At 46.5% G+C, this 26,359-nt stretch overlaps 1 protein-coding gene across 1 annotated transcript in view; it reads right to left on the bottom strand.

Annotated features, from left to right (window-relative positions):
* The window catches only part of DONSON (downstream neighbor of SON), a 90,876-nt gene that overhangs the window by 35,598 nt on the left and 28,919 nt on the right, over positions 1-26,359 (bottom strand). The window contains exons 7-8 of the mRNA XM_029603544.1: positions 12,504-12,602; positions 12,000-12,198 (exon numbers count right to left, since the gene is read on the bottom strand). Coding sequence (XP_029459404.1) covers positions 12,000-12,198; positions 12,504-12,602 — 298 coding nt within the window. The remainder of the gene's footprint in view (positions 1-11,999; positions 12,199-12,503; positions 12,603-26,359) is intronic.

Here is a 26,359-nt window from a genome sequence, read left to right as displayed (position 1 = left end):
CCTTGCTCTCATTACAGGTTTGCCTTTGGAATCGTTGCCTGCCTGCTGTTGGACCAAGCCCCACCCTCTGCTTATCAGCTGGGTCCTTCATTTGAAGCCTGCAGTGATGCCGGAGGCACCATGTGCACGAAAGAGTGCAACTGAGGAGTAGGTTTCTTTGTGTGTTCCTTTGTGCAACTCAGAGGGGTTTTCTTTTTTTTTTTTTGGGGGGGGGGGGGGGGGGCTGTTGCCTCTAGGGTTTGGCTCCTGAGTCATCATGTAGCCTGGAAGAGGCATGGGGTCTTTATGGCTGTTTAAGTGCCTTGAACGTTTAAGTTTCACAGTTATGTGAGATCTGTTCTGTTTAGGTCTTTTCTTTATATTTTCAAGCTTCTTGTTGGCTGACAAGGTTTTTGAATCACAGTTTTAGTGAAGGATTGTGTCCCCACCTTTGGAGAACCTGATCCCAGTCATACTGCAGAAGGGCCAATATGGCTCCCTTAGCTCTCACAGTCATTTTGCTAAGACTATGTCTAGATTTTCATACAATGTTTGTGTCCTCCAGAATTAATTATTCACTGCAGAGTTTCTCTCTCCTGTTAATAAATGGACAGACGATAAGAAAAAAGATCCCTGTACTGGTTGACTTACTGTACAATCAATCCCCAGATGTGCTATGTTTAACTTAATCATAGCTGCAATCTTTTGACATAGCCTTGTTGAACCAACTATGTATTGCAGATTATACTACCTTTTCCAAACCAAGGCCAAACGAGAGGAGGTGGTCTTCTCATTGTGGCCAAATTCGCCTTACAGTATTCCATGGTTCTCATAAAGGAGATTTACCCTATAGAGCTACTTTACTCAGCCTCCACTTTAAAATGGAGCCTTTGCTTGGTTTATGCTCCTCCTAACAGCCTATGAACTCATCTTTCGGTATTTGACAACTTCTTGTCTGTTAAAATGGACACTGAGAATGCTATCATCCTGGGAGATTTTAATGTCCACGTTAAATGTCTGCTATCAAATGTATGCAGAGATTTCCTGATCATCATAGAATCTCTTGGATGGTCTCAGCTGGTAAATACTCCTAACACATAAAGTCACACCCTTGACTTGATTTTTGTTGGATGGTCGGATCATTTCTTAATTCACTGCTCTATAAAGTATTGTAGTTAGTCTCACACTTCCCAGCCTCTTAAGAGTTTTAAGAAGGCCTCCCATTGAGCCAGACCAGCTTCATATGGAGTGGTTGCCGATCCTCATGCAGCCACCTACTTAGGATGCAGTTAGCTACACACTGGGAGAATTCCCTTCATTCTTCCGGTGGCCTCTTGCCTGGCTCTGGGGCGATACTGATAGTCCAGTCCCTCCCTTGTTGAGACCCCTGAGAAGATTCATGCCTCAGGTCTCTTGTTGTCAGAGAAGTAAAATTCGTTTGCCACTTTAAGCTGTCTGAGAAGAAAAAAAAAAAAAAGGTAAGGTTTTTCCTTTTTATTAATCAGTACCCTGTATAAAGACCGGCAGCTTACGGGGGAAGGAGCGGAGAGCAGTTTTCTCTCTCTCCCACTCGCAGCAGCCAGGCACAGAAGGACTCTGCCATTCCCGTGGCAACTGGTCTGTCCTTACCTGGACAACTGGCTCTTTCAGGCAAAATCGGAGAAACTCTGCGTGACTGCAGTCAACAGAGTCTTGTCGTTTCTCACCTCCCTCGGTTGGATAGTCTATTTCCCCAAGAACAACCTCAAGCCCTCTCAAGTCCTGGGATTTTTAGGGCCACGCTTCGACACACGCATGGGCAAAGTCTTGCTTCCCGAGGCCCGGGCGCTCAAGCTCATGAATCTACAACATCTGTTATCTCTCTCTATGCCCACGGCCTGGGCTCTTTGGTTTCAACTATAGATTTGGTTCCATGGGCCTTCGCACATATGCGGCCTTTACAGAAAGCTTTGCTGTCCCGCTGGAAGCCGGTCTCAGAGGAGTTTCAGACACCTCTACCGCTCTCTGACTTCACCATTGCCAGCATGCAGTGGTGGCTCTCACTTGCTCACCTGTTGAAGGGGATGCGCCTGGAAACACCTCAGTGGATCATTGTTACGACGGACGCCAGCCTCTCCGGCTGGGGAGCAGTGTGCCAGAATCAGTCTACCCAAGGGCAATGGTCCCCAGTCCTATCTCAATGGCACATCAATCGTCTGGAGACCCGAGCGGTTCGCCTGGTGCTCATGACGTTCCTGCCTTTGCTCGGTCGCAAAGCGGTGTGAGTTCTCTCCGACAATGCCACCACAGTAGCTTACATCAATTGCCAGGGTGGCACCAGGAGTCGGCTGGTAGCCCTGGAAGCCAGCAAGCTGTTCTCCTGGGTGGAGTGAAATCTGGCTCATCTGGCAGACTCCCACATTGCGGGGAAGGAGAATATTCAGGCCGACTTCTTAAGTCAACACCTAGACCCCAGAGAGTGGAAGTTGTCTGAAGAGGCAATGGATCTTGGCGTGCGCAAATGGGGAGCCCCCCCACTTAGACCTGATGGCCACTCTGAAAAATGTGAAGGCTCCCAGATGCTTCAGCTGCAGATGGGAGCACTGCTCTGAAGGGGTGGATGTCCTGGTGCTACCCTGGCCTCGCGACATCCTTCTTCTACGTGTTCCCACCCTGGCCTCTGGTGGGAAAAGTACTCAGAATAGAGCTTCACAAGGGGCCGGTCATTCTCATAGCGCCAGAATGGCCCCGGAGACCATGATTCACGGATCTGGTTAACCTCGCGACGGACGGTCATCTTCGCCTCTGACACCTCCCAAACCTACTGCGGCAGGGTCCCGTATTTTTCGATCAGGCAGATTGCTTTTGTCTAGCGGCCTGGCTTTTGAGAGGTGCAGACTGTGGAAGAAGGATTATAAGAAGGAGGTTATTTCCACCTTGTTGCGTGGCTTCTAAGGCTACCATTGCTTGCTGGCTAAAGGAGGCAATTGCGTCGGCATATAATCTGTCAGGGCCGGCCGGTTCCAGAGGGCTTAAAAGCCCATTCGTTGCATTCACAGGCTACCTCTTGGGCGGAGAGCCAGTTGGTCTCCCTGCAAGAAATATGCAGAGCAGCTACTTGGAAATCTCTTCATACATTTGCTCTTCATTATCGCCTCTATGTACAGGCGCCAGTTTTTGGTTCCATCAGCAGACAGGTGCTTCAAGTGGGACTCTCTCGGTCCCACCCTACTTAGGGAAGCCTTGGTACATCCCACTGTCTGGACTGATCCGGGTACGTACAGGGAAAGGAAAATTAGTTCTTACTTGCTAATTTTCGTTCCTGTAGTACCACGGATCAGTCCAGACGCCCGCCCTTCTTGCATTCTGACTTTTCTTGGAAACGACGGCTCAAAGTTTCTTTCATTTACAGATTTTGGGAGTATCTCCTAAGCTTATCTGAGCAACGCATATCTGAGCTATAAGGCACCGGAAGTATCTGACCATTATATGTAAGAACGCTTTTTTGCATTGTTTCAAATTTCCAGTTCTAATTTGGAGGTTACAGGTTTTACTTGCTTGATCTTTCTCTGGTTAAGATTATAGTTTACAATTTTTTCCTGCTTTGATAACTATAATACTGAAGGGATACAGGGGGTGTACTGTCCTGATATTGGATACCTTTTGAGTTTTTCCTCTGTCTCCATCTGCTGGAAAGGAGGCTCAACCCACTGTCTGGACTGATCAGTGGTACTACAGGAATGAAAATTAGCAGGTAAGAACCAATTTTCCTATCTTATCCTGAATGCCCCTGGGAGAATCCCCTACCAATTTTCTGTATGAGGGGCAGTCTATTCCTATTCAATCTCCCATAATCTAGGGGTGGTGGATGACTCATCCATGCAGGCTCACATTTCATCAGTAATACAATCTGCTTACTACAAGCTCTGGCTTTTGCGCTCATTGAAGCTGCTTCTTTTGACCTCCGATTTCTGGACAGTGACATAATTTCTGGTTTTGTCTTCTTTGGATTCTTGTAACGTCTTGCTGCTAAGTATGCCAAAATCCTATCCTCAAGTTTTGCAATGAATCCAAAATTCAGCAGCTAGATTAATTGCTGGATTATTACTGCGCAAACACATTTCTCCCATCCTAGTTGATCTACATTGGATTCCTGGAGATTGAAGTTTAAGGCTTTATCTTTGGTTTGGAAGGCCATCCATGGAACTTCTCCAGTATGTATTACGTTGTTAATTTGCTCATATTGTCCTATCCGTAGTTTGCAATCATCCACCCAACATTTGCTAGAAATTCCTTCATTAATGTGCGCCTGGTGACTTCTCGTAGCCGGATCTTTAGTGTCGCTGGGCCCATTTTATGGAGCGAACTACCCAAGTTCATTAGAATAGAGAATCATTGGCTCAGTTTCTGAAAATTGCTAAAAACTCACTTCTTTAAGCAGGCATTCCCAGATAGAACATGACTCAGTGGGTTTGCTCCATGATTTTGTGTTGTCTACTTTTTCCTAATGTTACATTTTATGTACTCTCTGGTGTTATTTTATTATAACTGTACATTTTTTTTTATTTTGTTTTAAATTATTGCTGTATTCTATTATAAATGTGAACTTGTTATCCGCTGACATCTGTGGAATAGCGGAAAGGAAAATTGGTTCTCTCCTGCTAATTTCGTTCCTGTAGTACCATGGATCAGTCCAGACTGCTGGGTTTTGCCTCCCTTCCAGCAGATGGAGACACAGAAAAACTTGAAGAGCACCCCCTCTTAATGCGGTGTGCCACCTGCATCCCTTCAGTATAAACATTACCAAAGCAGATCAACCAATTTAAAAACCAATGGTTAGATCAAGCAAGGACAAGAAGAAAACCAAACTACGTACATGTAAGAAGTATTCTGTGATCTTCTGCTGTATCTAGGAAATCAGACAAATTGCTGTAAATAGAAAAAACTGAACGGACTCTCAATACTGAACACCCCCCCCCCCCCCCCGCAATGGGCGGACATCTGGACTGATGTGTGGTACTACAGAAATGAAAATTAGCAGGGAAGAACTTTCTTTCCCTGCATGTACCCAGATCAGTCCAGACTGCTGGGATGTACCTAAGCTTCCCCAACTGGGGTGGGACCTAGAGAGTCCCGCTCTAATGACACTGCTCCGAAAACCATTGACGTCTGGTGTCTGGACGTCCAAATGATAATGTCTGGCAAAAGTGTGGAGAGACTTCCAAGTCGCCGCTCTGATTTCTTGCGGCGATACCAACTGGCTCTCTGCCCAGGAAGCAGCTTGTGACCGGATCGAATGAGCTTTTAAACCGTCCAGAACAGATCGTCCAGGCAAACATATGCGGAAGTGATAGCCTCTTTCAACCAACGGGCGATGGTAGCTTTAGACGCCTTATGTCCTTTCTTAGCACTATTCCACAGAGCAAAAAGATGATCTGAAATCCAAAAAGCATTGGTGACCTCAAGGTAACGCAAGAGAGCTCTTTTGACATCTAGATGCTTCAATTCTCTAGCGTGAGGAGTATCCAGATCTAAACCCAGAAAGGCCGGAAGTTCCACTGACTGATTTAAGTGGAAGGCAGAGACAACCTTCGGAAAAAAGGATGGAACCGTTCTGAGCGATACCCCAGAATCAGAAAAACATAGAAAAGGTTCCTACAGGAGAGGGCTTGAATCTCAGAGACCCTCCTAGCAGAGCAGATAGCCACCAAAAACACCGTATTGAGGGTTAAATCCTTTAAGGTGGCCTTCTTGAGGGGCTCAAAAGGAGGTTCACATAACACCCAGAGCACCAAATTAAGACTCCATGAAGGAGCCCCCTCAGAAAAACATACCACATCAGGGTGTGCCGCCAGAGTTGCACCTTCATTCTTGCCTCTAAAACATCCCAAAGCTGCAACTTGCACCCGGCGGGAACTAAAGGATAACCCCTTGCTGAGTCCTTTCTGTAGAAATGCAAGAATCTGTGCCACCGAGGCCTGGAGAGGAAAGGACCCCTTATTCACTACACCAAGAATCGAAGACCTTCCACACCCTGACATAAGTTAAAGTAGTAGAAGTCTTTTGCGCCCATAAGAGAGTGGATATGACATCCTCAGGATAACCTTTCTTTCTCAATTGTCTCCTCTCATAAGCCAGGCCGCTAGACAAAAGCAATCTGCCTGGTCTAAAAATACTAGACCCTGATGCAGCAGGTTTGGAAGATGACTTAGGCATAGAGGACCGTCCAAAGCCAGGTTGACTAGGTTCGCGAACCATGGTCTCAGAGGCCACTCCAGAGCTACAAGGATAACCGTCCCTGGGTGAGCTTCTATTCGTCTCAGAATCTTGCTTACAAGAGCCCATGGGGGACACAAGTAGAGCAGAACGTAGTGGGGCCAAGAAAGTACTAGGGCATCTACCCCTTCCGCACCATGTTCCCTTCTGTGATTGAAGAAGCGTGCTGCCTTTGCATTTTTCTGAGTCGCCATTGTGTCCAAGGATAACTCATTCTCCGGGGTCCAGATGTTGACGGCTGAGAAAATCTGCCATCACATTGTCGACCCCCACCATGCGAAAGGCTGCCAACAGGGCTAGATGTCGTTCCGCCCAGGCCATCAGTTTCTCCGCTTCTAAGGCTACCGGACGACTCTTTGTTCCCCCTTGACGGTTTATGTAGGCCACAGTCACATTGTCTAACAAAACCCGCACTGCCCGATAGGTGACGAGAGGAAGAAATCTCTGCAACGCCAAGCGCACCTCTGTCATTTCCAGGCAATTGATGGACCATTGCGCCTTCTCCTGTGACCATTGGCCCTGAGCTGACTGGGATTGGCACATGGCCCCCCAACCGGAGAGGCTGGCGTCCGTGGTTATTATCACCCACTGAGAGACCTCTAGGTCCATGCCTCGCTTCAAGTGGTTGAGGACAAACCACCAACCAAGACTGGACCTGGCGTACTCTGGAATTCTTCCGACATCGGATCCCAGCAGGAAAGCAAAACTCTCTGCAAAGGCCTCATATGAGCAAAGGTCCAGGGGACCAATTCCAGAGTGGACGCCATGGAGCCAAGAGCCTGCAAGTAATCCCAGGCCCTGGGTACTGGCACTGGCAAGAGATGTTGAAATTGTGACGTCAGCTTGGTTATCCGTTCCTCCGTGAGAAAGATTTTGCTGACTCGGGTATCGAACTGTGCTCCCAAGAAGTTCAGCACCTGGGAAGAAGCAGATGACTCTTGGACTGACTGACGACCAAACCGAGGAAGCACAGGTGATGTAATACTTTGTGTGCCACCAGCCTGCAGAGGTCCACTGACTTCGCTCAAATGAGCCAGCCGTCTAGATATGGGTGAACCAGTACTCCCTCCCACCGGAGGGCTGCCACCACCATTCACCTTGGTGAAGGTGCAGGGAGCGGGCGCCAACCTGAATGGGAGGGCTCGAAACTGAAAATGCCTCCCGAGGACCATGAATCGAAGAAATCTTTGATGATCCTTGCGGATTCCGATGTGCAGATATGCTTCTGTTAGATCCAGGGAAGCCAAAAACTCGCTGCTGCACACTGCTGCAATGACAGAGCGCAGTTTCCATTCAAAAATGTGGTACTTTTGAGAGCTTTGTTCACCTTCTTTAGATCTAGAACTGGACGGAAAGAGCCTTCCTTTTTGGGCACCACAAAAATAGATGGAGTATCTCCTGGTCATGTACTCGTCTGGGGGGAACTGGAACGATGGCCCCAAGACCTTCCAGTCGGTGAAGGGTTTTGACTCACGATCTGCTTCTTCACCGGTGATCCACAGGGAGAGATCAGAAATAGGTCTCAAAGAGGCTGAGCAAATTCTAAAGCATAACCGTGTTCTATGATGTTTAGAACCCACTCCTCGGAATACAGGGAGAGCCATCCCCCTATGACTGAAAAGTAGGAATGGGTTGGCGTTCTCTCATTGGGAGGACTTAAGTCCCAAACACCCTTAATTGACTGTCACGGTTTGGTCTGCACCCTTGAAAGGACGAAACCAAGCTTGAGATCTCCCTGATGATTGCCTTTGTCCAAGGGGTGTGGTCCTGCTCTGACAGAACCATTTCTGACCCTGAAAACGAGAGCGGGGAGGAAGAAAACTCCTAGGACCCCTAGGCTTGTCTTCAGGGAGCTTATGCACCTTATTCTCCCCTAAGGACTTTATCAGTTGTTCCAAGTCCTCTCCAAACAGGAATGTGCCCTTAAAAGGGAGTGCCCCAGCTGAGACTTAGAAGAGACATCGGCTGACCAGTTGCGTAGCCACAAAAGCCTTCTGGCCGAAACAGCAGACACCATAGTCCTGGACAAGGTATGGAGGAGGTCATATAAGGCAACTGCACCATACGCCACCGCTGCCTCTAAAAATGCTCTGCCTGCTCCTACTCCTGAGGAGAGAGATCCCTAGAACCGAGGAGCTGTTGAACCCACCTCAGGCTCGCTCGCTGCATAAGACTGCTACAGACAGCTGCCCTGACACCGAGCGCAGACACCTTGAAGATACTTTTGAGATGAACCTCGAGCTTCTATTCCTGGAGATCTTTAAGAGGCGCCGTTCCTGCCACCGGAATAGTTGTCCTTTTGGTGACAGATGACACCAAAGCGTCCACCTTAGGAACCTTGAGGAGTTCTAAGGAGTCCTCAGGCAGCAGTTAGAGCTTATCCATAGCTCGTCCCTCTCCCAGGCTCGCCTCCAGAGTATCCCACTCTCGGATCATCAATTGTTGGAGCACAGGATGAAAAGGAAAGGTCCTAGCCAGACCACACAAACCGGCCAGAACAGGGTCCACTGTGTCGTGTACTGGGACCTCCTGAAGAAGCGAAATCCCCAGCTTGGCTAGGACATGTGGGAATCAGTGGATCAAGCTCATCCCTTTGGAATAAATGAACCACTCTCAGGTCATCACCGTCCACCAGAACAGGCCTCTCTGGTTCCTCGTCCTGATCCATCCCAGTGAAGTGAGTAGGAGCCGGGGGAGTGTCCAGGGCTGGGTGCCCCAGCGAGTCCAAGTCCCTCAAGGCAAGACCCCCCTGATCCCCGGCGAGGGACCTCTGATCTTCTGCATTCCAACAGCCCCCCTGCGGGTCCAACCGCCTGGGGATTTTCTGAGGCGGTAGATCTTCAGACAGTCTGCGCACCCATTTCGTCTTGCTGCAACATGCTCGCTATATAAGCTTTGTGCATTAACAGCGCAAAGTCTGTAGTAAAAGCAGGCTGACCCTTAAAATCCCCCATCGGGAGAACAGAACTGTCATCGAGTGAAATCTGGAAACAAGCCCTGAGGGCTCCCAGGGCTGAAGTCAGGAGGAGAAAGTTGAGGTGGGAGATCCCCTCCCCCTGCTGTTCGAGCTGCCATGGCAGCAAATGAATCCAAAATGGCTGCCGTTCCCACACTCAACAGGAATGGATCAGCCTGATTCCTCTGCTCAGACAGCTGTTTTCCCGCACTGCGGGACCTAGCTGATGCTCTCGCCATCGCACTCGAAGGTCCCTCCCCCACTGGGGAGGCATCGAGAACAGTGGGCAGCATGGGAGAGTCGCATAGCCGGCTCCCCGCAGGCAGTGCATCTGGACGCAGACGGAATGTCCGGCGAGGGGAGATGCGCACGGGTGAGAGGAAAAAAACCCCGCACAAATCGCAGCCAGAGCCCGGGAGACAACGACGCAGCAGTGAACTTACTGCCACTGAGCTTGCAGAGACAGCAGGGAGCCGTGCAGGAAATTAGAACAGCTTGCTGTTTTTTTTAAAGCAGCCAACCCACTTTATCAGAGGAATGGAGACTTCTCTGGAGCCAGGGCCAATAAGGGGGAGAGACCGGACCACCAGTACTCACCCCAGGTGTCTCACGGGGTCAATGGAGCAGAAAGGGCATCCAATCCTAGCTCTGGTATACCTGCAACCAGGGGGGGATGGTCCCACCAGGACCTGCCTACCCCCTGGGAGGAACAGCACTCCTTATTGCCCTGCTTGATCTACTATTAGCTGATTAATCTTTATGTATTGTTTTTTTAATATCAATTCAGGACCGCAGGTTCTGTACCATCTCCATCTGCTGGAGACAGATAAATACCGAAGGGACAGAGGTGGCACACAGCATTAAGAGGGGGTGCTCTTCAAGTTTTTCTCTGTCTCCATCTACTGGACAGGAAGCAAATCCCAGCAATCTTGACTGATCCGGGTATATACAAGGAATACAAATTTTCAAAATAAAATAAATAAGGAACCCTACAAGACAACTGGAGCTCTGAAACGCACCTAGCCAAACAGGCCATTACCAATGAAACTGACTTATGTGCCAAGTCCTTTAGAGATTGTTCTCTATGAGTTGGAATGGAGGTCTACACAGAATCTTAAGAATCAAGATAACATACCTGAAAGAATAGAATTTTACAGAGATGGATGGAGAGAACTATACTTTTCAAAACATGTGAAAACAGCCAGATGAGTTAGTATAGAAATCCCTTAATTCCTTCCTCCATAATAAAAAATAAAATACAGCGGAGACAGTGTCCTGCGGCAGTCAAAAAAGCAAACAGAATGTTGGGAATTATTAGAAAGGGAATGGTGAATAAAACTGAAAATGTCATAATGCCTCTGTATCGCTCCATGGTGAGACCGCACCTTGAATATTGTGTACAATTCTGGTCGCCACATCTCAAAAAAGATATAATTGCGATGGAGAAGGGCTACCAAAATGATAAGGGGAATGGAACAACTCCCCTATGAGGAAAGACTAAAGAGGTTAGGACTTTTCAGCTTGGAGAAGAGACGACTGAGGGGGGATATGATAGAGGTGTTTAAAATCATGAGAGGTCTAGAACGGGTAGGTGTGAATCGGTTATTTACTCTTTCTGATAGTAGAAAGACTAGGGGGCACTCCATGAAGTTAGCATGGGGCACATTTAAAACTAATCGGAGAAAGTTCTTTTTTACTCAACGCACAATTAAACTCTGGAATTTGTTGCCAGAGGATGTGGTTAGTGCAGTTAGTATAGCTGTGTTTAAAAAAGGATTGGATAAGTTCTTGGAGGAGAAGTCCATTACCTGCTATTAAGTTCACTTAAGAGAATAGCCACTGCCATTAGCAATGGTTACATGGAATAGACTTAGTTTTTGGGTACTTGCCAGGTTCTTATGGCCTGGATTGGCCACTGTTGGAAACAGGATGCTGGGCTTGATGGACCCTTGGTCTGACCTAGTATGGCATTTTCTTATGTTCTTATGACCCAATATAATGTGGTTTGATATAACACAAAATTGCTTATAATGCAGTCAAGGATTGGAGCCTACATTTTTTTTAAATTAATGATAGAGTGCAGCTATTTTGTTCTTAGCAATAAAACATTTTCACAAAAGCGTAGAAGAAAAACCTTTATTTTCAAGAAATACCTACAGTACCTGAACGTAATCCACCTTTTGGCACTTCAAAGCGGAATATATAGTAAGTCAAATAAATAAATAAAATAAATATGTAAACTTGATATAACGCAGGATCACTTTTAATGTGGAATATTTGGACCTTAACGTTTACGTTATATCGGGTCTAATGATACAATGAAAAACACGTCACCACTTCCAATTTACACGAATAAGTTAATTTGCTTGCATAACATTTTCCTAATTGGTAGGCACTATAATTTTATCTCATATATGCTAATGAGATTGAATTCTTGTAAATTGAGCCAGAAGGCAAAAAGCTCAGTGTTGAATCTCAAACTTTATTATTTCAACAGCCGTGGATATTTTTGCAAATCTGAGTAGTGCAATTTCTTGTTATAATTATCTTTATTTATTCACTGTCAAACTTGTTTAGCTTCATAGGAAAACCTTTTCACAGCATCCTTTCACTACACTCATGTAATTTTGTTGTCCATATAGTGCACTTCTTCTCAACAGGATCCCAATTTACTTGATAGATAAAATACGGTCACATTGGATATGAACAATTAGCTTTACATGGCACATGCCATTCAAACAGTGTAGCTTAAAACAAGTAAATCCTAATTTACTGACACTCATGAAAAGACCAAATGTAGATCCCATACCTTAAGTGTTTGCATTGTGGCTCCCCGAAAAGCTACAGGGGAGAGCAGTGTCGGTGGAAGTCCTGCTTGAGGGCCCGCTGCCGCCACTACACTCTTGCAGTTTATTAAGAAATTCAGCAACGTAAATGTGCTTGTCCCCTTCATCAGTACAAGAGACTCTGGCTTATGGTCTAGTTGCACCTCATTTTTCTCTTTGCGACTTTTCACATTTAAGTCAAGGCATAATACAGAGAAAATAAAAACCTTTTTCCTGCTGGTTATGCTTCTTTCTATGCACCTTAGCATTCCTTTTGTTTTGGCCACTACCATATCACAGTTTCTCTAGCTTGATATCAGAATTTATCACCATAAGTTCTCTCTTGCATGCTGCACTTCAGTAGCTCACCCCTTATTGTACCATTCCCTTCAATTTCTGCACCCACAAATGCATGATTCTGTAATTTTTTGCATGAATCTTAGCTGCCAAGCTCCTCAAGTATCTTACATCCGTAGTTTTAAGGATACAGTTTAAGAAATATTGCATCTGGCTTCTTAATCTTATCTTGAACACCCATTTCTTCAAGCCAAGAAAAGCTTTCATCTTCATCACTTTCTGTGGGTCGCCTATAACAAGAACAAGTTTATACAAATTATTCTCTGAACAAAAATTTGGATTCTTATTGTCCAGGAGGGGGTAATGAATACCTAAGCTCTGCACATAAAAGCTATTATAGTCATTCATTTTGTAAGACATTTAGGAAAATTAGTTCTTATCTGTTAATTTTCGTTCCTGTAGTACCATGGATCAGTCCAGACCATGGGTTGAGCCTCCTGTCCAGCTAATGGAGACAGACCAAAACTGAAAGGGTATCCTATATCAGGACATAGCCTACCCTGCAGCCCTTCAGTAAAACCATTGTCAAAGCAGAAAATAAACAGTAAGGAATCAAGCAAGTAACAAGAGAACTCGAGCAACCAACCAGAGAGCTCAAAAATACGAACAAGTGGAAACACTGGATGGACTCTGTAGATAGGCGCTCTTGAATAAAAGTCCATGGTCATCATAAAGATGTTTCCGGTGCCTCTAATTATAATCACAGAAGAAATTCACTCTGAATCCTGCAAAAAGAGGAAGGAAGCTTCGAGCGGATAGCAGGAAGTAAAGGAAAGGGCGTCTGGACTGATCCGTGGTACTACAGGAACAAAAATTAACAGGCAAGAACTAATTTTCCTTTCCCTGTACGTAGCCGGATCAGTCCAGACCATGGGATGTACCAGAGCTTCCCTAAACAGGGTGGGACCGAGACAGTCCCACTCGAAGCATCTGCCGGCCAAAGGAACCAAAGACAGGTGCTTGAACATCAAGGCGGTAATGCCTAGCAAAAGTATGCAGAGACTTCCACGTAGCTGCCCTGCAAATCTCCTGTAGAGAGACCGATTGACTCTCCACTCAAGTAGCTTGAGAACACAAGGAATGAGCCTTCACACCCTCTGGAACCGCCCGAACCTGACAGAGATAGGCCAACGTGATTGCCTCCTTCAACCAGTGAGAGATCGTGGTCTTAGAGGCATGTTTCCCTGGTTGGGCCCACTCCATAAGACAAAAAGATGATCAGAAACTTGGAATTCATTGGTAACCTGAAGGTACAGCATGAGAACACGTTTCACATCCAGACGGCGTAGATCATCCCCAACCATACTTGCAACATCCGTGGGAAGCTCCACCGACTGACATGAAAGGAACACACAACTTTCGGCAAGAAAGAGGGACAGTCATAAGAGAGACCCCGCCCCAAATCCGAAAAACGCAGGAAGAGCTCCCTGCACGACAATGCCTGAATCTCCGACACACGTCGGACGGAGCAAATAGAGACTAAAAACACCATCTTGAGGGTCAAAATCCTTGAGAGTAGAGCGGCGGAGAAGCTCGAAGGGAGCTTGGCAGAGAGCCTGGAGGACCAAATTCAGGCTCCACGAGGGACAAGTGGAACGCAGCGGCGGCGGCTTCAAATGTTTAACTCCCTTGAGGAAATGGACAACATCTGGATGAGACGCAACCGCATAACCTTCAAGATTTCCCAAGAGACCGCCAAGGGCAGAAACCTGTACCCGGAGCGAACCGAACAATAGACCCTTAGAAAGACCGCACTGGAGAAAAGAAAGAATCAGCGAAACCGGGGCCGCATGCGCCAAGACACCCAATTCCGCGCAGACAAGTTCGAAAACCTTCCAAACCCGGACATAGGCGAGGGAAGTAGAAGTCTTGTGGGCCCACAAAATAGTGGATATGATGTTCTCCCTATATCCCTTCTTCCTCAAATGCTGTCGTTCAAAAGCCAGGCCGCTAGACAGCAGCAATCCACCTGATCTAAAAATACAGGACCCTGATGGAGCAGGTACTGAAGATGACCGAGACGAAGAGGGCCATCCCTCGACAGGTTTACTAGATCCGTGAACCACGGTCTATGGGGCCACTCGGGCGCTACGAGAATGACCGGACCTCCGTGGAGTTCTATCCTTCTGAGCACTTTTCCCACCAGGGGCCAAGGCGGGAACACGTACAGAAGGACTTCGCGAGGCCAAGAAGGACTAGTGCATCTACCCCTTCCGAGCAGTGCTCCCTCCAGCGGCTGAAAAACCTGGGAGCTTTGGCATTGTCCAAGGTTGCCATCAGGTCCAGGTGAGGAGGACCCCACCTGCTGAAAATAAGATCCATTGCTTCGGACAACTCCCACTCGCCCGGATCGAGATGCTATCGACTCAAGAAATCGGCTTGAACATTCTCCTTGCCCGCAATGTGAGAAGCTGCCAGGCACTCCAGATGGCACTCCGCCCACACAAAGAGCTGGCTGGCCTCGAGGGCCACCAGGCGACTCCTGGTTCCCCCATGGCGATTGATATACGCCACCATGGTAGAGTTGTCCGAGAGTACCTGAACTGATCTTCGGCGAAGCAGCGGGAGAAATGCTCTGAGAGCCAAACGTACCTCCTGAGCCTCCAGGCGATTGATGTGCCAGTGAGATTGGGCTGGGGCTTGTGACTGGCAGACTGTTCCCCATCCGGAGAGGCTGGCTTCCGTCGTGACTACAATCCACTGCGGAGTCTGAAGGGATATTCCTTTCAGAAGGTGCTTGAGCGATAGCCACATTGTATGTCGCTGATTGTAGAGTCAGAGAGCGGGAGCGGTGTCAATCTGTTCTGAGACCGGTTTCCAGCAGGATAGCAAAGCTTTCTGTAAAAGGACGCATATTTTATTTATTTATTTAAAGTCTTTTCTATACCATGCGTAAAAGCCCAGGGGACCAAGTCGATAGTGGAAGCCATGGTCCCCAGGAACTGTAAGTAGTCCCACGCTGTGGGGAGAGGCATGGAAAGGAAGTTTCAGACTTGATCCATCAGCTTGAATGCTCGAGAGTCCGGCAGGAATACCTTGCTGACTCGGGTATCGAACCGAGCCCCTAGGAGTTCTAAGACCTGGGAAGGTTGGAGACTGCTCTTGGAAAAATTGACTATCCATCCCAGAGACGAGAGAAGAGCAAGGACGCGGTCCACTGCCCACTTGAATAGGGTCTCTGACTTAGCCCGTACTAGCCAATCGTCCAGGTAAGGGTGGACTAGGATTCCGTCCTACCGGAGGGCAGCCGCCATCACCACCATAACCTTGGTAAACGTGCATGGTGCCGTGGCGAGACCGAAAGGCAGAGCCCGAAACTGAAAGTGTTGTCCCAAGATGTGGAATCGGAGATACCTCTGATGTTCGGTCTGGATTGGTATGTGTAGATAGGCCTTTGTCAAGTCGAGAGAGGCCAGAAATTCTCCGCGATGAACAGCCGCTATAACTGCCTTCAGAGTTTCCATCTGAAAGTGAGGCACTTTGAGGGCTCGGTTGACTCTCTTGAGGTCCAAGATAGGGCGGAAGGAGTCGTCCTTTTTCAGAACCACGAAGTAAATAGAATACTGGCTGGCGCCCTGTTCCTCCACAGGAACTGGGACTGTAGCCCCCAGCCCCTAGAGTCTGGCAAGAGTCTGACATACAGCAGCCCGCTTCCGATGCCCGCACGGGGAGACTATGTAAAGATCCGGTAGGTCTCAAGCAAATTCTAAAGCGTAGCCTCTCTCGATTATCTCGAGGACCCACTGGTCCGACGTAATTTTGACCCATTCCTCCAGGCACCAAGATAGACTACCACCTAAGTTTGGAACAGAGGAATGGGCTGGCGGAATCTCACTATTGGTCTCCCAGGTGGTGATTCTAAAGATTTATGTACCTTTGGGAGTGTGTAGAAGACGGGAATCTGTGGATTACGATTTACTAAAAAAAGCTGCCTCTTTCACAGTGACCCATCCTACACCTGGGAGACGAATAGTGTCAGGCATTGGCTCGGTGTTAGAGCCTTTATCGGTATATGTGGATCGTTTTTTACAACGTTTTGTCCCATTAGCTATACTAACTGCACTAACCACATCTCCTGGCAACAAATTCCAGAGTTTAATTGTGCGTTAAGTGAAAAAGAACTTTCTCTGATTAGTTTAAATGTGACGCATGAATTTTTTCAGCAGGTTCATGGAACCGCAATGGGGGCCACAAAGGCCCCAGATCTCGCATCTTTGTACGTCACGGCTTTTTAGGAGAAATGTGTTTATTCCTTTCTTTGGTACAAACATGTGAGTTTGTAGTGTCGTTATATCGTCAACATCCTTACAATATGGTCAGGATCTAGAACAGAGTTTGAAGAATTTTTCCACCATTTAAATGGGCAGGATGCAAACCTTAAATTCACCTGTGATATTCAGCCAGAATGGGTTCCTTTCTTAGATATGAAAGTGGCTAAGAAAGATGGGTTTTTTTGTGACTGAGTTTTATCGGAAGGCCACTAACAGGAATGGGTTGTTGCACTTCACAAGTTTCCATCCGAAACATATCAGAGAAAACATTTCATTGGGGCAGTTCTTTAGGGTTTGGAGGATCTGCTCAGATGTGTCAGTATTTAAGAAACATGCCAAGGATTTGCGGGAGAGATTTAGTGCAAGGGGGTACCCGGACCGGGTAATCAAACAAGCCTATAAAAAGGGCACATTACATCAATAGGGACCTTTTATTAACTCCTAGAAAGCCTGTAGATTCCCGATCTTTGATTTGCATTCTACCCTAGTCAAATAGGGTAGGTGATTTGATCCAAGTTATAAAGAGCCATTGGCATTTGGTCAGTGGTTTTGTGGGAATGGAAGATCCTCCTTTGTTTTCATTTAGGAGATCTAAGAACCTTAGGGACATTTATTTATTTATTTATTTATTTAATTAAAGGTTCTTCTATACCGCGGTACGTATAGTAATACATCACCTCGGTTTACAGTGAAACATTAATTTAGCAACAGGCTTTACATGTAACAGTATAAAATAAACAGTAAAACAATTAATAGCAACAGGCTTTACATAAAAACATGGGTTTCAAATAATATGCATAAATATCGAACAATAGAATATTAATAACCATGTATTTGCAGGAGCAAATAATCTATCCGAGGCAAACCAACGTCTCATTATATATAATAGCCTGAATTGATAAACCAGGTGGGGGTATGGAGTTGCAGATAGTAAATACCATTGTCGAGTATAAGAACTTGGAGAAGGTAAGGAATCATATGGTATAGCTGAAGGTTAGGTTAGATGAGATTCATAGTGTGAATGCTTGTTCAAACAACCATGTTTTAAGGTTTTGTTTGAAAGTTTTGTGACAGGATTCAAGCCGCAGGTCCAACGGCATGTTATTCCAGATTTTTATACCAGCTATGGAGAATGATCGGTCTCTGGTGGACACATGTTTGATGTGTTTTAGTGGATGGACAGTTAATTTCGCTTGGTGAATGTTTCTAATTGGTCTGTTGGAGGTGCGAAAAATGAACTGATCAGAGAACCATTGCATCTCTTGGTTGTGAATTGATTTGTGGATGAGTGAGAGAATTTTAAAAGTAATTCTAAAAGATACGGGTAGCCAATGTAGGAACATGAGTGCTGGAGTAATATGTTCATGCCGTCGAGTATTAGTAATTAAACGAGCAGCGGCATTCTGCAACATTTGAAGAGGTTGGATTGTGCTTTTAGGGAGACCCAGTAGTAGTGCGTTACAATAGTCAATCCTTGGTAGAATTGTGGCTTGTAACACGGTCCGGAAATCCTGAGGATGTAATAACGGTTTAATTCTTTTCAGTGTATGTAATTTGAAGAAGCCATTCTTGATTGTGGTTGAGATGAAATTATTCAATGTAAGGTGATTATCAATCATGACCCCAAGGCTGCGGACTTGCTTCAGCTTGGTGTGGTCTGTTGTTGTTGAAGGATCAGGTTGCAAGTTTGTTGAGGTGTTCTTGTGTGGCGTTATGATGAGTAGTTCGGTCTTGTTGGTGTTGATTGCAAGAAAGTTTTCCATAAGTAGATTTTTTATTTCAGTGAGTGCTGATTCCCAGGTTTCCATGGCCTTAGCAAGTGAATCCTTGATTGGTATAATGATCTGTACGTCATCGGCATATATGAAATGACGGAGATCCAATTTCTTCAGTAGTTTACAGAGTGGAGATAGATAAACATTGAAAAGCGTTGAGGAAAGGGCGGATCCTTGAGGGACACCTTGTGACAGATTTCTCGGTTTTGACAAATGGTGTCCCACTTTGACGCTGTAAGTTCTATCTTTCAGGAATGATTGTATCCAGGATAGGGCAGTGCATGTGATTCCAATTTGTGAAAGAAGAGAGAGGAGTGTGTTGTGGTTCACCGTGTCAAATGCTGCGGAGATATCAAGTAGGGCCAGAATATAAGAGTTACCAGTATCCAGGGATTTTAGAATGGAGTCTGAAAGGGACACTAGTAGTGTTTCAGTGCTATGGTTCTTCCTAAATCCATATTGTGAAGGGAAGAGTAAATGATTTTCCTCTAGATAGTCAGTTAGTTGTTTGTTTATGACCTTTTCTAGTATTTTTGATAATAGTGGGAGGTTCGATACTGGTCGATAATTCGCAGGTTCAGAAGGATCCAGGTCTGCTTTTTTAAGGGTAGGCTTAATAATGGCATGTTTGAGTTGTGTGGGAAAGACTCCCTCTGTTATAGATGTGTTAATGATGTTGGCGATCGCCGGGGCTATTCTAGTAGGGATAGCCAGGAGCATTTTTGTTGGCATAATATCCACAGGGTGTAATGCTGGTTTAATTCTTTTTAGAATTGCTTCAATCTCCGATACAGTAGATAATTCAAAATTTGTGAGTGTGGGTGAATCATTTTGGGAGTTTGTTAGTGCTGGAGTTGTTGGCTGATATGGAGATGAAAAGCGAGCCATGATATTTGATATCTTGTCCTAGAAATAGGTGGCTAATTTCTCACATTTGTTTTTGGTCTCAATTTCGGAGTCGAGGTTTGTTATGGGGGAGATTAGATTAGACACGTATTGAAAAAGGGCACGTGGATTAAACTGGTATTGATGAATTTTAGTTGAGTAATAGTTTTTTTTTGCTTCATCGGTTGATTTACGGTACTTGTTGAGTACGGATTTGAATTTTTGTTGCTGAGTCTAGTCATACTTGTACACTCAGATTTGATATATAGGGAAACTCTGGACAGTGTCACGGGTGGACATCACCCATGTACAAATTGTAGTGTTTGCAAATTGAGTCTAACAGTGCAGTTTTTTATTCATTCGGTTTCGGGGAGAAAAATTTTCTTAAGAACAGCTACTACTTATCAATCTGTGTCAGTGGTGTACATTATAAAATGTCCATGTGGTTTGCTTTACGTGGGCAAAACATCAAGGAAAATTAAAACCCGGATCTTAGAGCACTGTAGCAGACTTCGAAATGAAGTAGAAACTGCTCCGTTGGTGAAGCATTGGCGTGAATACCAACATTTGGTTGAGGATCTTCGGTTTTTTGTAATTCAAGAGATAAAAAACAAGACGCGGTGGCAACTTGAATAAAATGTTGCGAGCAGAGCAGAGATGGATTTTTTCTTTAAAAACTTTATGGCCAAATGGATTAAATGATAGAATTGACTGGATTGCGTGTTTTTAGGTGGTTGAGTATTTTTTGGGTCATAGTAAAGAAAACGTGTGATGGGTATGTTTGTCCCTTTAAAATGGTTGGATTTTAGTTTGATGATATGTAAACGTAATAGTCCCTTTAAATCATGGCGGGAAGTAGGAAATGAGGTGGATATAGATTGGGTTGCTCTGATTGGTTGAAAGGGATTTAAAAAGAGGTAGGAGGGGAGGAGTTTTTTTTATCCCTTTGATTCTCTTGATGGTGGTTGAACGCCGTGGCGTCTTTTTTCAAAATTGGTGAAGTAAGTTTCGAATATATCTCTTTCTTTTTGGGGATAGAAATTTTGGGGAATATAGAGATTTTTGGAGAAATGTTATTTGATTTAATTCACTGTAGGTAACAAGAGAATGAAGCATGGGATACCGTAAGAACGGCTTTCCTGTGGGAACTCCTTTGAGGAACATTGAAGAGTGAGAGTCAGGGAATGTATCTGTAAATGCGTTCAAATGTTCTTTGGACGCACAGGTAAAAATTTGTAAAATGTCATTTAAAGATGATTTTTTGGTTAAAGTTTGTTGAGGTATTTTTCTTATGTAAAATTGTTAATTATTGTAGATGAAACCTGTATGGGAATACTATTAAAAACGAATATGTTGGAGGTTCATGATCAGCAGAAAAAAATCTTCAATGCTCTCCTGAAGAAGCCTGTAAAAAGGCGAAACATGTTGAGAGGATGAAGAGGATATAGAAAGATCGGGAGGATGAAGACAATATGAGAATGATATAACTGTTGATATAAAGTGAAGAATGTGATCATTTGACAGTTACGAATAATTATTGTAATAAGGAACTTTTTTCTGCTTGTGAAAAATTCGTTTTGAAATTGTGAGAATACTTGAAAAATTTAATATAGAGGAAAAGAGTTGGGAAAACAAGGTTTTTAGAGGATATGTGTGTGAAAGGAAGTGTGAATGGTATGAATGCATTGGTTGGGATTTTTAGGAGGGTATTCCTTGGGTCTGTGTTTTGAAATTTTTAGATAAAAGTTGTTTGGGAAATATTTTCTCAGTAACATAAATTAAGATTATAATATATTATATGTCACTATATGTTTTTTTCCGTATTTTCCAAGGGCATAGGTACTGAGATGCCTTTCAGCCGCGGCAGCAGGCCCGGGCTCCCTGGCAGCATCAGGGAGCCGCTGCAACACCACCCGTGCCTCCATGGGGGTCGGAGTCTCTCCCTCCTCTCCGGCGGCCAGGACACTGCCAACTCCCACTCCTCCGAGGGCTCCTTCTATGCGCGTGCCTCCTCCCCGGTCTTAAAAGGCTGGTGGTGGGAAATTGCTGCCGGCCCTCCCTGATGACGTATCCACCTCCAGCCAATTTAAGGCAGCACCAGGCTCCCAGCAGGCGGCTTGGCAACCAGCCTCCTCGCTGTCTTCTCCAGCGTGCTCGTTTGCCTGATCCTGCGCCTCTCCTCTTCCCTTGGACGGACTTTGGCTCTTGACCTGATTTGCTTTTTGACCACATCTTGCCGCCTGCTTCTGACCTCTGGACTAGACCACGTCTTCTGCCACCTGCCTCTGACCGGACCAGACTACGTCTTCTTCCGCCTGCTTTGGACCTTCGGTCCCTTGGCACCGTCCGCCTCGTCTGGCCATGCCCTATGGGATTCGCCCGCACAGAGGGCCCACCTAAGACCAGCCGGCCCTAGTATCCAAGGGCTCAACCTGTGGGGAACGAGGGCTGGTAGTGGCAAAGCTCCTGCTGGCCTCTGCTTCACATTTGGCCTCGCCTCCCAACAGTGGAGACCTGCGAGGGTCTCCCTCACAGGTAGCGCCAACATCACCTCAGGCCAAGGGTCCACATCTGCAACAGCCATCCTGCAAAAATTCCAAAATGAGTGTGATCTTGACCGAACAAGGAAGAGTACCTCGAACCTCACATCAGGTCTCAAACACTCACCAAACCAGCACACTAACGTCCATAACCACATCCTCTGGCAATGAATTCCAATGCTTACTTATGCATTGGATGAAAAAGAATTTTCTCAGATTTGTTTTAAATGAGCTGCTTGCTAACTTCATGGAGTGCCCCCTAGTCCTTTTATTGTCTGAGTAAATAACTGATTTAAATGTATGTGTTCAAGTCTTTCATGCCCTCCCCCATGGCCAGAGTGCAAGGATCTGTAACGTACCCATGTAACACCACGCCACACCCCAACCCACCCTGTGTTGAAAGTGTCATATTGCTCTTGCAGTGCTCTCTCCCCCCCCCCCCCCCCCAGTAAGGACATGAAAAAACTGGTTTTACCCCCATTTATGAGCATATGTGCATAAAAGCTGCTAAAGCTCTGGTGGCAATATGTGTGGGACATTTACTCGAGCCACCTTTTAAGATCACATGCACACTTACCCTCAGAAAGGAAAATTAGTTCTTACCTGTTAATTTTCGTTCCTGTAGTACCATGGATCAGTCCAGACTGCTGGGTTATGTCACCCTTCCAGCAGATGGAGTCAGAGAGAAAAGTTCTCGGCACCTCCTAATATCCCAGGGTGCCTCCTGCGGTCCTCCAGTATTTTGAACAACAAAGCAGAGACTCATGAACAAGGATAATCAATGACTAGATCAACTATATACATGAAAAGAAACAGATAACGAACAATCTTCAGAGTCTCCTAAACCTTACATGGGAGAAGTACAAGAAAACCTAACCAAGGTAAGTAGTAGCGGACTCTCCGGAAACATCTGGGCGGGCGCCTGGACTGATCCATGGTGCTACATGAACGAAAATTAACAGGTAAGAACTAATTTTCCTTTCCCTGTACGTACCAGACTGCTGGGATGTACCCAAGCTGCCCTAAATGGGGTGGGATTCGGAGAGTCCCGCCCTCAGTACACTACTGCCGAAAGAGTCCAAGTCTGGAGCGTGAACATCAAAACGATAATGCTTGGCAAAAGTGTGCAAAGATTTCCAAGTCGCCGCTCTGCAAATTTCTTGAGGCGAAACACATTGACTCTCAGCCCAAGACGCCACCTGAGAGCGTAGCGAATGCGCCTTCAGACCATCAGGAACTGGGCGACCCCCACAAATGTATGTAGAAGCAATGGCTTCCTTCAGCCATCGTGCAATGGTAGCTTTAGAAGCCTGATAGCCCTTCTTAGGTCCGCTCCATAGGACAAAAAGGTGGTTTGAAAGACGAAAGGCATTAGTGATCTCCAAGTAACGCAATAGCACACGGCGGACATCAAGCCTCCTCAAGTCTCGAGACTGAGGAAAAGATTTATCTAAATCTGGAAAGGCCAGCAACTCAACAGACTGACAAGAAACGCGGAAACTACCTTGGGTAAAAATGACGGCACTGTGCGCAACGAAATACCAGAATTCGATATGCGCAAGAAAGGCTCACGGCAGGACAAAGCCTGAATCTCTGAAATGCGTCTAGCAGAACAAATCGAAACGAGAAACACCGCCTTGACTCCTTGAGGGTCAGATCCTTCAAAGTTATCCGCTTAAGAGGTTCAAAAGGGGGGGGGGGAGCCACAAAGACCACGAAGAACCAGATTCAGATTCCACGACAGAGAGCCCAGATAGGAGGTTTCAAATGCTTGGCCCCTTTCAAAAAACGCACAACATCTGGATGCGTGGCGACAGGAGCTCCATCCAGCTTACCCTGCAAACAACCTAGCGCCGCAACTTGGACACAGAGCGAACTATAGGCCAGACCTTTTTTCAAGCCGTCCTGCAGGAACGCTAAAATGTTTACAACCATGGCTCTGCGCAGAGAGACGCCGGAGGCAGTACACCAAGTATCGAATACCTTCCATACTCTAACATATGTCAGGGAGGTAGAAGGTTTTCTAGAACTGAGCAGAGTCGTAATGATTGCCTCTGGGTAACCTCTCTTCCTCAATTGCTTCCTTTCATAAGCTAGGCCGCTAGACAAAATCGAGCTGCCTGGTCGAAATATACTGGATCCTGCCGAAGGAGATTGTGGAGATGACAGAGGGGGACGGGACCGATCGCAAGGTTGATGAGATCCGCATACCACGGTCTGCGCGGCCATTCGGGAGCCACGAGAATCACGGGACCCGCGTGTAATTCTATTCGCCGCAGGACTTTTCCTACTAGCGGCCATGGAGGAAACACATCAAGAAGGATGTCCTGGGACCATGGAAGAACAAGGGCATCCACTCTTTCCGCCCCGTGTTCCCTCCTTCGACTGAAGAATCAAGCCGCCTTGCGTTTACGCGGGTAGCCATCAGGTCTAGCCAGGGTGTCCCCCACCTCCAGGTGAGGATGCTCATCGCCTCCCCGGAAAGTTCCCACTCTCCGGGGTCTAGGTGCTGTCGACTGAGAAAGTCTGCTTGAATGTTGTCTACCCCGGCTATGTGCAATGCCACTAGACAGCACAGATGACGTTCTGCCCAGGTCGTCAGCATGTCTCTCTCTATGGCAACTGAACGACTCCTCGTGCCGCCTTGCCTGTTGATGTACACTACCGTCGTGGCATTGTTGGAGAACCCTCACACACTGATGCTGAATCAATGGCAGAAATCTGCGGAGTGCTAGCCGCACCGCTCTTGTCTCCAAACGATTGATGGACCATTTGGCCTGTGAAGCTGTCCACTGACCTTGCGCCGATTGCGTCTGGCAGACTGCTCCCCAGCCGAAAAGGCTGGCGTCCATTGTCACAACTATCCACTGTGGACTTTCCAGGTCCATGCCCTCCTACAAATGTTGTGGCACCAACCACCAAGCCAGACTGGATCGAGCCGGCTCCAGGAGGGGTAGAGACAGATGAAACTCCTCTGACTTGGGGTCCCATCTGGAAAGCAACGCCCTCTGCAAGGGCCGCAGATGCGCAAAGGCCCAGGGGACCATTTCCAGAGTAGATGCCATAGAACCAAGAACCTGTAAATAGTCCCATACTGTGGGCAAAAGCAGATCCAAAAGGCGGCGTACTTGCGACATCAGTTTGAGCATCCTGTCCTGCAGAAGAAAAACCTTTCCCACAGCTGTATCGAACCGTGCTCCCAGAAACTGCAAGACCTGGGACGGAATCAAGTGACTTGTCGGAGTTGACTACCCAACCAAGGGCATGAAGACTATGCAAAACCTTCTGGATTGCTAGGTTGCAAAGGGTCTGTGACTTCGCTCGGATGAGCCAATCGTCCAGATAGGGATGAACTAAAATCCCTTCCCGTCTGAAGGCTGCTGCAACTACCACCCATCTCCTTGGTAAACACCCGAGGCGCAGTTGCTAGACCGAACAGAAGGGCCCGAAACTGGTAGTGTTCGCCCAACACCATGAACCGGAGATATCTCTGGTGGGCCTCCTGGATCAGTATATGAAGATAAGCCTCGGTCAGGTCCAAAGAGGCCAAAAATTCGCCTTTGTGGACGGCCGCAATGACGGATCTCAATGTCTCCATGCGAAATCGAGGCACCCGAAGCGTCTTGTTGACTGCTTTCAAGTCTAGGATTGGACGAAAGGACCCCTTCTTTTTGGGGACGACGAAGTAAATGCAGTAACGACCGGTCCGATATTGGGACAGAGGAACCGGAACAATCGCCCCTAGATCTTTCAAGCAGTGTAAAGTCTGAAGAACTATCTGTTGTTTCAGGAGAGACCCGCACAGGGATACCAGGAAAAGGTCCTGCAACGGGCGAGCAAAATCCAAAGCGTAACCTTGCTTTATAATATTGAGGACCCATTGATCCGAGGTGATTTTGACCCATTCCTCGAGAAAAAGAGAGAGACATCCTCCTATCTCTGGCACCGAGGAATGGGCCAGTGCACCTTCATTGAGGAGATTTGGAAGAAGCAAAGGACTGGGAGTTGTTAGTATGGAAAGGTAGTCTCCCACGAAAGGAATGGGCCCAAACCTGGGACCCGGAAGGCTGTGGGCGAGGAGAAAAGGACGGAGTCCTACCAGTTCGGAACTGTCTCTGGCCCCGAAAATGGCCCCTAAAGGAACCAAAGGTACGAAATGAACGAGGTTTGTCCTTTGGTAATTTATAAACTTTATTATCTCCCAAATCTTTAATAAGCTGTTTTAGCTCGTCCCCGAACAGTAAGGTTCCTTTAAATGGAAAAGAACCCAAGCGAGACTTGGAAGTTGCGTCAGCCGTCCAGTGGCGGAGCAAAAGACGTCGCCTAGCCGAAACCGCAGAGGCCATCGTGCGAGAAGAGGTACGTAAGAGGTCATATAAGGCATCAGCCGTATATGCTATCGCCGACTCTAAACTATTCGCCTGCTCAAGCTCTACTGAGGGTAAGTCCTGAGAGGTGAGTAACTGTTGAACCCACCAAAGGGTAGCCTTCTACATTAAGCTACTGCACACCGCCA

Source organism: Rhinatrema bivittatum, chromosome 5 (genome assembly GCF_901001135.1).
Source record: "Rhinatrema bivittatum chromosome 5, aRhiBiv1.1, whole genome shotgun sequence".
NCBI lineage: Eukaryota > Metazoa > Chordata > Amphibia > Gymnophiona > Rhinatrematidae > Rhinatrema > Rhinatrema bivittatum.
The sequence above is the reverse complement of the archived record's forward strand: the minus strand, read 5'-3'. Positions and strand labels throughout refer to the sequence as shown.